At 62.0% G+C, this 14,914-nt stretch overlaps 1 protein-coding gene across 5 annotated transcripts in view; it reads right to left on the bottom strand.

Annotated features, from left to right (window-relative positions):
• MYO1C (myosin IC) overlaps window positions 1-14,914 on the bottom strand; it is a 30,122-nt gene extending 15,208 nt beyond the window's left edge. Inside the window, exons 1-11 of one of the 5 annotated variants that reach the window (XM_054459723.2) lie at window positions 14,666-14,914; window positions 6,356-6,511; window positions 5,807-5,922; window positions 5,059-5,257; window positions 4,332-4,412; window positions 2,501-2,680; window positions 2,322-2,420; window positions 1,389-1,502; window positions 1,234-1,305; window positions 388-507; window positions 183-265 (exon numbers count right to left, since the gene is read on the bottom strand). In XM_054459723.2, the coding sequence (XP_054315698.1) occupies window positions 183-265; window positions 388-507; window positions 1,234-1,305; window positions 1,389-1,502; window positions 2,322-2,420; window positions 2,501-2,680; window positions 4,332-4,412; window positions 5,059-5,257; window positions 5,807-5,922; window positions 6,356-6,511; window positions 14,666-14,740 (1,295 nt within the window). In that variant the 5' untranslated portion in view covers window positions 14,741-14,914. Of the gene's footprint in view, window positions 1-182; window positions 266-387; window positions 508-1,233; window positions 1,306-1,388; window positions 1,503-2,321; window positions 2,421-2,500; window positions 2,681-4,331; window positions 4,413-5,058; window positions 5,258-5,806; window positions 5,923-6,355; window positions 6,512-7,619; window positions 7,822-7,923; window positions 8,069-8,291; window positions 8,409-13,842; window positions 13,983-14,665 lie in introns of those variants that run through there. The other 4 variants (XM_054459725.2, XM_063655711.1, XM_054459724.2 and 1 more) reach the window with 4 other exon arrangements.

Here is a 14,914-nt window from a genome sequence, read left to right on the forward strand (position 1 = left end):
GACACAGGACCAGGAGAGGGGAAAAGCTGGACGAGGCCTCTGAGCACAGGAGGTGAGAAACACAGAGACAGCCCCTGGCTGGCTGGGGAGTCACAGGGCAGGAATGAGAGGCTGGGGGACAGAAGACAGGGAGCAGGACAGGAGACCGGAAGGAGAGACGGGGGGGGAAAGATGGCACTGACCTGTTATGCTGAAACACTTCAAAGCCATAAATATCCAGGAGCCCGAGAACCGTGGTGCTCCGCCAGCTGGGGCTCTCCGCATCCTAGGGCGGTCATTCAACCGAAGGTGTGGGCCCCCTGCGTGTGCCAGCCCCACCCCGCAGCCCCCCCGCCTCGCCAACAGCCCTCCCTCCTGCCTCGGGAGCAGTGTGGACCGAGCCCTCACCTTGGAGGCCAGCGACCTGTTGATCTTCCCGACAAGCCAGGTAAAAGTGCGGCTGTACACAGCCTTGGCGAGGGCGTCTCGCGCGTACGCGGCCTGCTCCAGGTTCAGCGGGCTCAGGAGCTGTGGACGCAGCGTGAGGCAAGGAGATGAATGCCACAGAGCCTGTGCATCCCACCTGCCCCCAGGCTCAGACAGACCAGGAAGCCGTCACCACTCTGCACTCCCAGCTCCAGCGAGCCTGCGGCACGGGCGAGCCTGCGGTACGGGCGAGCCTGCGGTGTGGGGAGGGGTGCTGGTAGTGGGACCTCAGGGAGGACAGGTGGCCACCCCAGAGGAAAGGTGGTAGAGGGACAGGAGGCCTCATTCCTGAGGTGGGAGTCCGGTTCCAGCCAGACTGTTACTCTCTTCTTATGAGACCCTGGCCAGCTCACTGTGCTGCTTCTTTTTTTTGAGACAGAGTCTAGCTCTGTTGCTGCGATCTCGGCTCACTGCAACCTCCACCTCCCGGGTTCAAGCGATTCTCCTGCCTCAGCCTCCCAAGTAGCTGGGATTACAGGCGCCTGCCACCACGCCCGGCTAATTTTTGTATTCTTAGATGGGGTTTCACCATGTTGGCCAAGATGGTCTCGAACTCCTGACCTCAGGTGACCCGCCCACCTCGGGCTCCCCAAGTGCTGGGGTTACAGGCGTGAGCCACTGCGCCCGGCTCTCACTCTGCTTCTCTGAGCAGCCTTCCTTCTGTCCCTCCAGCATTGCTGAGGGAACCAGGCAAAGGGGAGTGACGGGAGTAGGGGCTGCCTTGGAACACCTGCCCCTCCACACCCGAGGGCAAGGGCCCAGCCTCACCTCCTCCCCCTTGGCGATGATCTTCCTGTGTGTCAGGGCTTCTCGCAGCGTCGAGCCTTCCACACTGAGGAGCTGCCAAGGGCAGGCGAGGATGCGGTGAGGGTGCACCCCCAGCCCCCGCTGTCCTCCCCTCACCCTCTGCCCACCCTGCTCACCCTGGTCAGATACTTGAGCTGGTTCTCGGTGGTGACCTGGGCATTGCTCTCCTCGTCGGCAGCAAAGTGGATGTTGCCCAAATGAAGGACGCTGGCCACGATGCTCAGCAGGTCCTGGGGGAGCAGGCCGGGGGCAGGAGGGGGTGAGAGGGGCCAGAGAGCCCTAAGAGGGCAACTAGCGGATGGCCACACAGGGGTGGGTGGTGAAGTGTAGGAAAGGAGAAGGGGCTGGAAGTAGGAATGAGTGTTAAAGGTGGAAGGTGATTCTGGGGGTGGGCTGGGCACAGTGGCTCACGCCTGTAATCCCAGCACTTTAGGAGGCTGAGGCGGGAGGATCACCTGAGGTCAGGAGTTCGAGACCAGCCTGGCCAACATGGCAAAACCCCATCTTTACTAAAAATACAAAAATTAGCCAGTTGTGGTGACAGGTGTCTGTAATCCCAACTACTCAGGAGGCTGAGGCATGAGAATCACTTTAACCTGGGAGGCAGAGGTTGCAATGAGCTGAGATCACACCACTGTACTCCAGCCTGGGTGAAAGAGCGAGACTCCATCTCAAAAAAAAAAAAAAAGGAGCCAGACGCAATGGCTCACACCTGTAATCCCAGCACTTTGAGAGGCTGAGGCAGGTGGATCACTTGAGGTCAGGAGTTCGAGACCACCCTGGCCAACATGGTGAAATTCCGTCTCTACTAAAACTACAAAAAATTAGCTGGGTGTGGTGGCGGGCGCCTGTAATCCCAGCTACTCAGGAGGCTGAGGCAGGAGAATTGCTTGAACCCGGGAGGCGGAGGTTGCAGTGAGCCGAGATTACACCACTGCACTCCAGCCTGGGCAACAAGAATGAAACTCCGTCTCAAAAAAAAAAAAAAAAAAAAAGGTGATTTTGGGGGTGTGACAGGAGGAAAGGGAGGGTCCCGGAAGAAGCCTCACCTCCACTTCATCCTCGGTGAAATCAATGACTGTCAGAGCCTTCCTGACAACCTTCCAGTCACTCTTGTCGTTGATGGAGGAGACTTTGGCACACTGGCCCTGGAGGAAGGGCACAGCTGGGTTGCCAGCCCTGGCACCGGATCCCTGGGTGGCACCTGCCCTGCCTGCCAGCCACTCACCTTCACCAGGTACAGGTAGCTCTGGGGGTTCCGTTCCAAGCCCAGCCTGCGAAGAGTCTCCTCCTCACCCCCCTCCAGCAGCTGGTAGAAGATGTGGAAGTTCCGCTCCCCGTGATTCTGGTGCACCACTCGTGACTTTTCCAGGAGGTAACTGAGGATATGGCCACCCACGGGGGCACCCTGTGGGCAGGGCAGGGCATGAGGCCGGGTCAGGGGCACTGGGAAAAGAGCCCACCTGCCCCTCTTCTCTCCTGAACTCCTGGGCTTTGGCAGCCAGAACTGGGCGCCAATTCCAGCCCTGCCACCAGCTGTGTGGGCTCAGGCACGCCACCCACGCTGGACTCGGTTACTTCATCTAGGAAATGGGGAGATTCAACTCCATTGACCTGGCAGCTCCACCTGGATGCCTGACAGGCATCGCAAATTCAACAGTCCTGAAGCTGAACACCGGACCTTCTCCCGCTTCAAACGAGCTCCTGTTAGGGTCTGCCCACCTTGGTCAGTGGGGACTACATCCTTCTCGTTGTTCAAGCCAAGGACTTGGCAGTCCTCCTGAAAGCCTGTATTTCTCCATACCCTACATCCAATCAGGCAGCTGATCCTGCTGCCTTAACCTTTAAAACATCCAGAATCCAATCACTGCTCGCCACTTCCACTGCACCACACTGGTCTGAGCCACTGTCACCTGTCACCTACACGATGACATCAGCCTCCTAACCGGTTTCCCTGCTTAGCCTGGTTCCCCCACCATCTATTCATCTACTCCCAATCTCCTAGTGAAGCGGCCAAAGTCTTTTTTTTTATTTTTTATTTTTGGAGACAGGGTCTTGCTCTTTCACCCACGCTAGAGTGCCGTAGTGCAATCACAGTTCACTGCAGCCTCGAATTCCCAGGGCCAGGCTGGAGTGCAGTGGCGCGATCTCGGCTCACTGCAACCTCCGCCTCCCGGGTTCAAGTGCTTCTCCTGCCTCAGCCTCCTGAGTAGCTGGGACAACAGGCACACACCACCATGCCTGGCTAATTTTTGTATTTTCAGTAGAGACAGGGTTTCATCATGTTGGCCAGGCTGGTCTTGAACTCCCGACCTCACGTGATCCACCGGCCCCAACCTCCCAAAGTGCTCAGATTACAGGCATGAGCCACCGCACCCAGCCTGACAACTCCCCTTCTACTCAGTTTAAAAAAAAAAAAAAAAAAAAAGTTCTTGCAACAACCCAAAAGGGCCTGCACCGTGTAGCCTCTCTCTGTTCCCAGGCCCCTGCTCTCTTCTCTGGCGGCTGTGGCCTCCGTGCTGTCCTGGAACACTTCCAGCACCCTCGTATCTTAGGTTTTGTCCTGGCCCTTCGCGCTGCCTGGACAGGCACCTGCACAGCCCGCTCCTCTGTCTCCATTAAGCCATTATTTTCTACTTTTTTTTAGAGACAGGGTCTCACTCCGTAGCCCAAGCTGGAGTACAGTGGCATGATCATAGCTTAGAGTAACCTTGGACTCCTGGCCTCAAGCGATCCTCCTGCCTCAGCCTCCAGAGTAGCTGGGACAACAGACATGTGCCACCCTACCCAGCTGTCAAGACTTTATTAAAATGCCACTTTCTCAATGAGGCCTACCCTAATACGACCGCACCTGCTCCCAACTCCTTACTGCATTTTATTTTCTGCCACGGCCTCAATTTCCCTGTTTATTGTTTATCACCCTGGAAGGCAGGATTTTTGTTTGCTTTGTTTGACTGCTGGAATTCCAGCACCTGGAATAGTCCCTGGTACCTAGCAGGTGCTTAACACACGAAGAGCCTACTGAATGGGAATCCTCACGACACACACATCCATGGTACCTTGAAGTCAAACTGCACATCCATGTACTTCCCGAACCTGCTGGAGTTGTCGTTCCGGAGGGTCTTGGCATTTCCAAAGGCCTAGGAGTGGACGGGGGGTATGAGGGACACCTGGCACTCTCCCCCCGCCCTCCCCACCCCGCCTTGTAGCTACTGCTGCCCCTGCCCTCCCGCACTGGCCTTCTCTCCCTGCCCCTGCCCTCCCGCACTGGCCTTCTCTCCCTGCCCCTGCCCTCCCACACTGGCCTTCTCTCCCTGCCCCTGCCCTCCCGCACTGGCCTTCTCTCCCTGCCCCTGCCCTCCCGCACTGGGCTTCTCTCCTTGATCCTCCCCTCCGGCACTGGCCTTCTCTCCCTGCCCCTGCCCTCCCGCACTGGCCTTCTCTCCCTGCCCCTGCCCTCCCGCACTGGCCTTCTCTCCCTGCCCCTGCCCTCCCGCACTGGGCTTCTCTCTCTGATCCTCCCCTCCCGCACTGGCCTTCTCTCCCTGCCCCTGCCCTCCCGCACTGGGCTTCTCTCCCTGATCCTCCCCTCCGGCACTGGCCTTCTCTCCCTGCCCCTGCCCTCCCGCACTGGGCTTCTCTCCCTGCCTCTGCCCTCCCGCACTGGCCTTCTCTCCCTGATCCTCCCCTCCCGCACTGGGCTTCTCTCCCTGCCCCTGCCCTCCCGCACTGGGCTTCTCTCCCTGATCCTCCCCTCCCGCACTGGGCTTCTCTCCCTGCCCTCACCTCCAGCACCGGGTTACTCTGCAGCAGCCGGTCCCGCACAGCACCTCCACGCTCGGGGGCTGGGCAAGTCTCTGCATAGAATTGCAGCAGCCTCTTGGTGGCCTCGGTCTTGCCTGCCCCGCTCTCCCCAGAGATCATCACAGCCTGGTCCCGACGCTCCGTACGCAGTGCTCGGTACACAGTGTCGGCCACGGCAAACCTGGGGCAGAGGCTCGTCAGGGAGTTTGGGGAGGGGGGTGCCAAGCGGAGCCCCACGGGAGTCCCGCTCCCACATCTGGGTGGAGTCCTCTCGTGGGTGGGAGTTGAATACACCCTTGAGGATGGTGACTGGGGGTCCCTCGCAGGTGTGGGACACGGGAGATCCGTCAGAGCTGAGAATGGGCGTCACTGCCAGCGGGAGGACTGAGAGGATCTCACAGGTGGGAGTCTGGAGGTCACTTAGGTGGAGGCTGGAGTCACTCACGGATAGGGCTGGGGGGTCTTCGCAGGTGGGGTTCAGAGGTCACTAAGATTGGGGGGCCACTCCCAGTTGGGGAATAAGTCATGGGTGTGAGTCGGGGTAGGGACTGAGTCCCACCCAGATGGAACTGAGTTGCGACATTCATCTCTGGTCACTGGGGGGTGAGAAACTGTGGGATTCCTCACAGATGTGGCGCAGGAGACCAGGATCATTTTAGAGTAAGGGTTGGGCGGGGTCACCTCAGATGGAGACAGAGGGGTCGCTCCCGGAGGAGCTGGGGTCACTTACAGGTGAGGAGGCACCTCATAGAAGCTGACGCCACGGTAACGCTCCATATGCTGCCGGCTGTAGATCTGCAGGTCCCGGTAGGGGTTGACAGAGACCAGGACGGGGCCAATGTAGGTCTGGGGTCGGGAGAAGAGGGTCAAAAGTTTATCCCGGGCCAGGCGCGATGGCTCACGCCTGTAATCCCAGCACTTTGGGAGGCCAAGGTGGGCGGATCACCTGAGGTCGGGAGTTCGAAACCAAACTGACCAACATGGAGAAACCCGTCTCTACTAAAAATACAAAATTAGCCGGGCGTGGTGGTGCACGCTTGTAATCCCAGCTACGCGGGAGGCTGAGGCAGGAAAATTGCTTGAACCCGGGAGGAAGAGGTTGCAGTGAGCTCAGATCGCGCCACTGCACTCCAGCCTGGGCAACAAGAGTGAAACTCTGTCTCAAAAAAAAAAAAAAAAAAAAAAAAATTTATCCTGGTGACCCCTGGTGTCTCTTTCCCCTCCGCCTGCCCGTGTCTGTGACCCCAGCATCCCTGCCGTCTCCCCACAAGGGCCTCACATATATGAGGTTCTCCCGAAATCGCCGCCGCAGGTTCTCGATGAAGGCGGCCTCGCTGGTGAAGTTCTCCAGCAGCACGAAATCCTGCACCCCCACCCGGTCACGGGCGGTCAGCGCACTCTCCATGGTCACCCGAACCCCGTCACTGCCCAGGGCCTGTAGAGAACGGATCACAGAAGAGGGTCAGAGTCATCGGGGGCGGGGCAAGGCCACTTCTCCACTGCGCCTGTGGGACTGAGAGGGAACGTAGGGGCTTGTGAACTCAGGGCTGGACACGGGACATGAGCATGACGGGTGCTGAGGGCCTGGGCATGGTGGGCCGGGTGTGGAAAGCCGGGTGTGGAGGGCCCGGGTCCCGGTGTGGCAGCACGGGGATCACCGAGGCTGCGGGTACAGAACAGAGACAACATGAACCACTTGCGACTCGGACACAGGGCACGGACGCTGGCAGGACCAGAGGGCAGAACCCGGGAGGTGCTGGTTTTGGGTGGAGAAAGGGGGGGGTCACAAGAAGGAACTCCTTGAAACAGCAGAAAGACTGCTCTGTTGAGCTTGGACCAATCCCCTCCTCTCTCTGGGTTCCTTCCTTCTCAAGGAGGAGGAGTTGAGTTAGACTAGGTGACCTCAGGTCCCTTAGCTCTGAGCCACGTGTGACAGGTGCTTTGGAGGACAAATGGCTCGGTCAATTCTGCAGGCAGGGTGGGGCCGTCTCTCCCACCCAGGCCCACCCGCACCTCCACGGGTAGAGCGTCTAGCACCAGGCAAAAGGTTACTCCCAGACTACACCAGAGGGGTTCCCCCAGAGGGCCTCCCACCCCAGCTGGGCTCAGCCACCCACTCCGGAACGGGGGGGTTGGGCGGGGCCCTCCCTCGCATGGCTGGGGCCACTCCCTTTCCTCCAGCTGCTGGGCTCCCCAGGCACCTCCTCCACTGAGAGTCCTGAGAAGCCTCAGGGGATGGGGGTTTACCATGGAAAGCCCAGCTGCCTCTGGGTCCTACTGGAGGGTCGAGGGTGGTACAGGCTCAGCAAGACCCTCGCCCCACAACCAGGGCTGAGATGGATCCCTCTTCAAACAGGGTCTCAGGGCTCCAAAAAATGGACACCCAGAGTATCCAGTGTCAGAGAAGAACAAGGTGGTGGTGATTGGGGGTGGATCCCAAAGGGGCCGCCGGTGTCCTCTGACCACGAAAGGCCCAGATTTCTGGCCTGGGGCGTCACTCAGGGCCGGGCCGGGGGGCCTGCCCCTCCCAGGCTTGTCCTCACCGCCCCGCTCCAATCCCGCGCCGAAGCGGCTGCCAAATGCAGCCGCGGTCCCCGCCCCCTCGCCCTCGGGTCAGGGGTCTTCACGTTCTCAGGCGTCCCCGGCAGCTCCTCATCCGGCCCCGGGTCCGAGCGTCCCGCGCGGCCCTCCCCGCCTCGGCCTCCTCCTCCCCCTGCAACTTCCCGGGACGTTTTTCCACCCGGAATTCCTGGGCCGCGCCCGCTTCCTGGCAAGGCCGAGGCGACGGCGCGAGGTGGGGAGGGGCGCCCGGGACCCCCCGCCCCGCCCTGCCGCCCCCCGGCTCACCGACGCCCGGTAGCGCATCCTGCCCGGCCGGCCTGGCGCCCGCTCCGCTCCCGCGCTCTGGGTCCCGGGCTCGGCGGCGGCGTCAGCGAGGGAGGGCCCGCCCCCCGCCCCGCCCCGCCCCGGGCCCCTGAAGCGCGGGGCTTCCCCGGCCTCCCCTGCCTCCCGCGCGGCCGGGCTGGGGTCCCCTCCAGGTGGGGTTGGTGGAGGTGGGGGTGTCGGGGTGTCCGGGGGGGGGGTCCGCGGGCTGGGGGCGGGGCCGGGCGGGGCGGGCTCCGCCTGAGTCAGGTTTTCCAGGAGGGACGCCGTTGGCCCCAGGGTGGAGCCCGGAACCCGCGCGGCCGCCGCGTCTACACCGACCCGGAACTCACTTCCGGGCCTGGGACGACACTCCGCGGCGGGCCCGGGCGCTGGGCGGGCACCGAGGCCTGCGGGTCCCAGAGGAAGCGGGATTTTCCTCCCCCAACCTCCGAACTCGGGTCCCGGGAAAGTTAAAAATAGAACCAATGTCCAAATACGGCCGGCGCGCCAGGCGGGCGGAGCGTTCTCCGTGCGGGACGCCGTCCACCCACACGCGCCGGGGCCTGGCCCGAGCCTCGAACCCAGGAAGATCTTGGTTTTCCTCGTCAGCACGGAGCTCGCGCCGCAGGGACAGGGACGGCCACCGGGTGCCCTGGCCGAGCGCGCGGAGTCCCCGGCCCCTCTGGAGGGCTCAGTTCACCCTCTGGGAAATTCGCGTCCCCCCCGCCCACGGCATTTGGGGCCCACAGCCTCTCCCCACCCGGGACACCCCACTCGCCTCTGGGCCCGGACCTCCTCCCTCCCTCCTTTTCTTTTTCTGTTTTTTTGACACGGGGTCTTGCCCTGGCTCCCAGGTTGGCGTTCAGTGGCGCGATCTCGGTTCACTGCAACCTCCGCCTCCCGGGTTCTAGCGATGTTCCTGTCTCAGCCTCCCGAGTAGCTGGGATTACAGGCACGCACCACCACGCCCGGCTAATTTTTGTATTTTTAGTAGAGGCGGGGTTTCACCATGTTGGCCAAGCTGGTCTCGAATTCCTGACCTCAGGTGATCCACCTGCCTCGGCTTCCCAAAGTGCTGGGATTACAGGCGTGAGCCATCGTGTCCGGCCCATCTCCCTCCCTGCTTTGAAGGGGGCCTCCCTAGTCCCTCCGGATCTCCGGGACGCCCCCCACCTCCGAACCAGCCTCGGCAGAACCACCCTTGCTGGGCTCTGCGGGCACCACCCTCCCTGGCCTGGGGCGAACCTTGGCTCAGATCCCACCGCGGGCAGGGGCGGGGACGTCTAGAGCCTGCAAAAGGCTGGGCTGGTTCTTTCTCGCGGTGGGACTCTGAGCTAGTCACTTAACGTTTCGGCTTCTGTTCTTCATTCCTAACATGAGGCTAACACAGGCCTAGAAGGGCCGTCGGGTGGCCTGAGATAGAGCGCGAAGGGCACCTCCCGGACCCCCTATAGACCCCGCTGCCCCCACCCGCCGCCTTCCCTCGGCCGGACGCTCATTCCTCACTTGCTTGCGGGCAGAGGCCTACTGAGAGCCAGGCCGTGGGCCACGCTTCCCATCCGGTGGGGAGAGCCTCAGGCGCGTCTGCAGGCACCTGCCTCCTCCACCAACACAACGGCGGACACAGACTCGCTCTGGTGGGGTAGGCAGAGCGGGGACCCAAAGCCCCAGCACCCCAACCCAGCTCGCGGACCCCGCTCCCTGGGGAGAGGGCGAGGCTGCGGCAGGTGCGGGCTGGATCCTTGCGGGGAAGGCTCGTTACTGCAACCAACAGCCCGGCCGGAGCGGCGGCCCCGGGGATCCCCAGTGGGGACACCAGCTGGTGGGGGAGTGGGAGCGGGGGAGGGGGAATGGGGGCGTCTCGGGCAGAGGCGGGGGAGGGCGGGAGGAGACGCCCGCTGCGGTGCCCCCAGGTTTAAAATCTAGAGGGAGGGCCAGGCGCGGTGGCTCACGCCTGTAATCCCAGCGCTTTGGGAGGCCGAGGCAGGCGGATCATCAGAGTTCAGGAGTTCGAGACCAGCCTAGCCAACATGGCGAAACCGCGTCTCTGCTAAAAAATACAAAAATTAGCTGAGCGTGGTGGTGGGCGCCTGTAATCCCAGCTACTCGGGAGGCTGAGGCACGAGAATCGCTTGAACCTGGGAGACGGAGGTTGCAGTGAGCCAAGATTGTGCCAGTGCACTCCAGCCTGGGCAACAGAGCGAAACTCCGTCTCCAAACAAAACAAGAAAAATCTAGAGGGAGCAAGGAGGGGACCCAGCCTCCAGCCCGTCCAGGGGTGGGGAACGTCCTAGAAGACGGGGTAGAGGGTCAAGAGAGCCCCTACCGGAAGCTCAGCTCTCTCCCTGCCCAGCGAGGCGTGGGGGACTCGGGCCGGGGGCGTGGCAGGAGCCTGTGGGGGCGCGGCCAGAGGGCGGGGCGGAGCTTCGCGGCCGCAGTGTCCGCCCCGCCCCTCCACGTCACGCGGCTGGAATGAGGGGAATCCGCGCGCGGAGGGGTCGGGCCCGCTTCTTCCAGTTCCCGGGCCGCGCCGCCGCATTCCCGGGATGCCCGCTGGCGCCCCCGCAGCTACCGCCCGGCGGCGGAAGGAGGGGGCGTCTCCGCGGCTCGCGGGCCCCAAGACGGCTCCAGCACTGGCAACCCCCGGCCTGCCCCGCCTCACTGGACGGAAGCGCGAGCCCCGGGCGGGGAGGGAAGCGGGGAACCCGGGTGGGAAAGACGCCGCGGCTGAGGCTGCAGCGCCAGGCGCCTCCTGCGTTTTCCGCGCTTTCTTAGGTTACTCCTTTCAGAGACCCCAGCCAAGCCATGAGGTCTGTATGATCACTCCAATGCAGAAGAAATTGAGGCTGGGCAGGTGACTTGTGCAAGGTCTCAGGAGTGGGACTGGAACCCGGGCACTGGAACACCTTACTGCAGGGCTGCCCTGAGCCTCTTTGTGCGGTTATCAGGGCTACCAGGGCTGTGACCTTCAGTAACACGGTACAGGCCCCTGTCGGTGTCGTGGGATTCTAGTATGTCACATATGGGCTTTAGGAGTGGGCCTGGGCCTTTGGCTCTGGGCCTAGAGGTTCCCTGCAGGCCATGGCCCCTGAGTGACACAAGAGACTTCTTCCCCAAGGCTGCCTCTGGGTCTTCTCCCACCTGGGGAGGCGTTTACTGGAACCACAGGGGATGGGGTGGCCCAGCAGACCTGGGCTATCTAGTGCCCTTCAGCTCCTATAGGCCAGGTGCCTACAAGCCTGACTTCTGGGGACAGCAGAAACCTCAAATGTTCCCCCAGCCTAAGGGCACACAGATTTTGCCGTGGGGTAGGGGTGTTGGGGGCTGGGAGGGGGTGTCATCTGAGGCACCCGCGACTGCTGCTATAAACCGATGTCCACTGAGCCTGAGGCAGCAGAAAGGTAGCCATAGCTTGTCTCATGGGTGGCACAGTGCTGGGCACAGCAGGGCTTCAGCTTCTGTTTATTAAACCAATCTTAGATCTGGGCCTGGCTGCCCACCAAGGACCATTCTGGGTCTCAGGGAACTGTTGTGAAGGGAAATGGGGAGGAGACAGTGGCGACTTAGGGTCTCTACCCTGATTGCTCACAGGGCCTCGGTCAAGGACTGTCCATTCTAGCTACACAACCATGGGTCTTTGGCTGCCAGACACCTCTGCCTGTGGGTTCCAGCAAACGTGAACAGAGGCAAGGTGCAGTGAGTGGCTCACACCTGTAACGCCAGAACTTTGAGAGGCCGAGGTGGGAGGATTGCTTGAGGCCAGGAGTTCAAGACCAGCCTGGGCCACATAGTGGTGAGACCCCTGCCTCCACTAAATTTTTTAAAAAAAATTAGCCAGGCATGACGTGTGCCTGTGGTCCCAGCTACTCAGAAGGCTAAGGTGGGAGGATTGCTTGAGCCCAGGAGGTTGAGGCTGCAGTGAGCCATGATAGTGCTACTGCACTCCAGCCTGGGTGCCCCAGAAGACCCAGTGTCAAACAAACAAATAAACAAAGCAATAAACCCGTAATATGTTAACATAAATCTGTATGGGGGAAAAAAAAAAGTAAACGGCCCAGGAGCGGTGGCTCATGCCTGTAATCCCAGCACTTTGGGAGGCCAAGGCAGGCAGATCACTTGAGGTCAGGAGTTCCAGACCAGCCTGGCCAACATGGTGAAACCCCGTTTCAACTAAAAATACAAAAAATTAGCAGGGTATGGTGGCACACGCTTGTAATCCCAGCTACTTGGGAGGCTGAGACAGGAGAATCGCTTGAATCTAGGAGGAAGAGGTTGCAGAGAGCTGAGATCACACCACTGCACTTGACTGAGTGACAGAGTGAGACACTGCCTCAAAAAAAAAAAAAAAAAGGGAAACAGGGCCTTTGACCCCTAACCTGTACTCCCTGTTTAACATCCTTGTAGAGAGAAGGGTGGCACTGTTTGAGCTGGTCATCACAGCCTGACATTAACAGGCCTGCTCTCCTCCCTCCACTCCTCACACCAAGTGGTTACGACCTGCTAAAACCTCACCTCCAGGCCGGGTGCGGTGGTTCACGCCTGTAATCCCAGCACTTTGGTAGACCTAGGCAGGTGGATCACAAGGTCAGGAGATTGAGACCATCCTGGCTAACACGGTGAAACCCCGTCTCTACTAAAAAAAAAAAAAAAAAAAAAAAATTAGCTGGGCATGGTGGCATGCGCCTGTAATCCCAGCTACTCAGGAGGCTGAGGCAGAATAGCTTGAACCCGGGAGGTGGAGGTTGCGGTGAGCAGAGGTCGCACCACTGCATTCCATCCTGGGCAACAGAGCGAGACTCCGTCTCAAAATAAAACAAAACAACAACAACAAAAACAAACAAAAACCTCACCTCCATCACTGCTCCTTACCTGGGCCAAGACAGCAGCCTAACTGGCCTCCTTGCCTTCCTCCTACCAATCCATTTCCCTTCGGGCAACACAAATCAAATCAACACCTCATGTTCATAGAGTGAAGGTTTACAGCACCCTCCATGTGCCAGGCCCATGATTCACACTCACTGCTGCTTACCAGGACCCTGCCTATGAACTCCCGAGACCCTTCTGCTGTCCTCAGTTTACCCCACTGCTCCTGCATTCTGGTGTGCCAGGTAGCCCGCTCCAGTCCCCTCTTTCCACACCCCTCCCCCAGGAGGGGGCCTTCGCACCGTCGCCAGCCAGTCCAAGCTTCAGTGCCTGCACCTGCGGCTTCCCCAGTCCGGGGCACTCTCCCTGCCCACCTCACTGAGACTCGGCTCAGGTGTCACCTCCTCCAGAACCCCCTCCTGATTCTCCCGAACACGCAGCGCCTCCTTATCGCACCCCGCAGGAATCAGCTGTTTCCTTGTCAGTCCCTCCCAGGAGACGGCTCCCACTCCCTACACCCAGCGAGGCACACGGTGGGGCTCAGTCACCCCTTCCTGGACTCCTGGATGAATGAATGAATCTCAGAGCCAGGCGTGTGCGCGGGAGGCCGGAGCGTGAGGACTGGGGGCCGCGTGGCCATCCTCATTCTCCGGCCACTCCGGAGCCCCCCGCCCGCCACACTCGGGGCGCGCTGGGCCCCAGGGGCGGAGAACGGGAAGGGGCGGGTTTAGGCGGCTTCTCCGGAACCCAGAGGCAGAGCAGGGCTGCGGGCGGGGCCCGAAGGGCGTGCAGGGTCCTGGGTCCTGCAGCCCGGGCCGCTCTTCCCCGCCTCCCGCTCCCCGCAGGTAAACCTGTCTCCACCAGGCTACGCCGGCGCCTCCGGGTCGTGGGACCCCCCGCGCGGGTCCACCCGGCCGCTCTTCGGCCCCAGCGATCCCCGGCCGTGACCCCTGCTTCGCGCACGGCGGCTCCCGGCCCGGCCGCCCGCTCCCCACACCCGCCCCCCGCGGCCGCCGTCCCCGCGCCCCGAGTACCCACCGGCGTGGCTCTTCCGGCGCGGGCGGGGGCCGGGCTGGGCGGCGTGGCGGGCTCGGGGATCCGCGGCCCGGGCGCACTCTCCCCGCCCAGGGCCCGCCGGGGGCCGGGCCGCAGCCTGTCGTCATCCCGGGCAGGGCCGCGCACCCTCCGGCCCCGCCCCGCCTCAGCCCCGGCCGCGTCCGCGAAGCCTCGGTGCGTGCGGCCCCCGCCTCGGCCCGTTCCCGGGGCAGGCGCGTCCGGCCACAGCGAACACGCGCGCGCCCCTCCGGCCGAAGACCCGGCTCCCCGCCGCCGTGCTGGGGGCGTGGGGGCGCCCGACTTTCTCCCTCCTCCGGGCCCTTTGCATCTCCAGCCCCTTCCTGCGGGCCGGGCCAGGGCCGCGCTCCCCCGTTTCTACCCACCCGTGTCCCTTCACCCGCCTCCCACACCGGCCTTGTGTTCTGAGTCTTGGGCGGTCCCAGCCCTGCGGACTGGAGAGGAGCGGAGCGTTGACTGAGCCTGGAGCTTCCATGCCCTCGTCCTTCGACCTCACTGCAGCTGGCACTTGCCTTTTGTGCCCAGTATTCGCAGTTCTGCCCACTGAGGTTCAGGAAGCTGGAGAAGAGTCAAGCCCAGACCTCCACTTCCAAAACTCCTGCTGTTAGTGGCCCTTACATCCTTACTCTTCCACTCACCCCGTCTTGGTCAGTCTGTTCTGGCCCCTCCAAGGATCGGAACCCCTCCCCGCTGCTCAGCTCTTGCCCGAGGGCTCCGCCTGAGAGGGGCTGCCCGGCCTTGGGGAGACACTCCCACCCTCCTCCCAGCCCAGAGCATCCCAGCTTACAAGCTTGCAGGGCCTGTGGGGATGAACCACGCGGATGATCTCCCCGGTGGGTACCAGCTCAACTTGCAGCGCCATTCCGCCCTGCGGAGAGCCAGCGCCCTGGGCACCGGGGCCTGTGAGCAAAAGCTGCCTGCCCACTCGCTGGCTCTGACCGCTCCGGGAGCCAGGAACCTATGGTCTGACGCCGGGATGGCCACTTGGTTCTGCTTCAACTCCAACCCCAGGGGATGTGGCTGGTCCAGCGCCTCA

The sequence above is a fragment of the Pongo pygmaeus genome, chromosome 19, assembly GCF_028885625.2.
Source record: "Pongo pygmaeus isolate AG05252 chromosome 19, NHGRI_mPonPyg2-v2.0_pri, whole genome shotgun sequence".
In the NCBI taxonomy this organism is placed as follows: domain Eukaryota; kingdom Metazoa; phylum Chordata; class Mammalia; order Primates; family Hominidae; genus Pongo; species Pongo pygmaeus.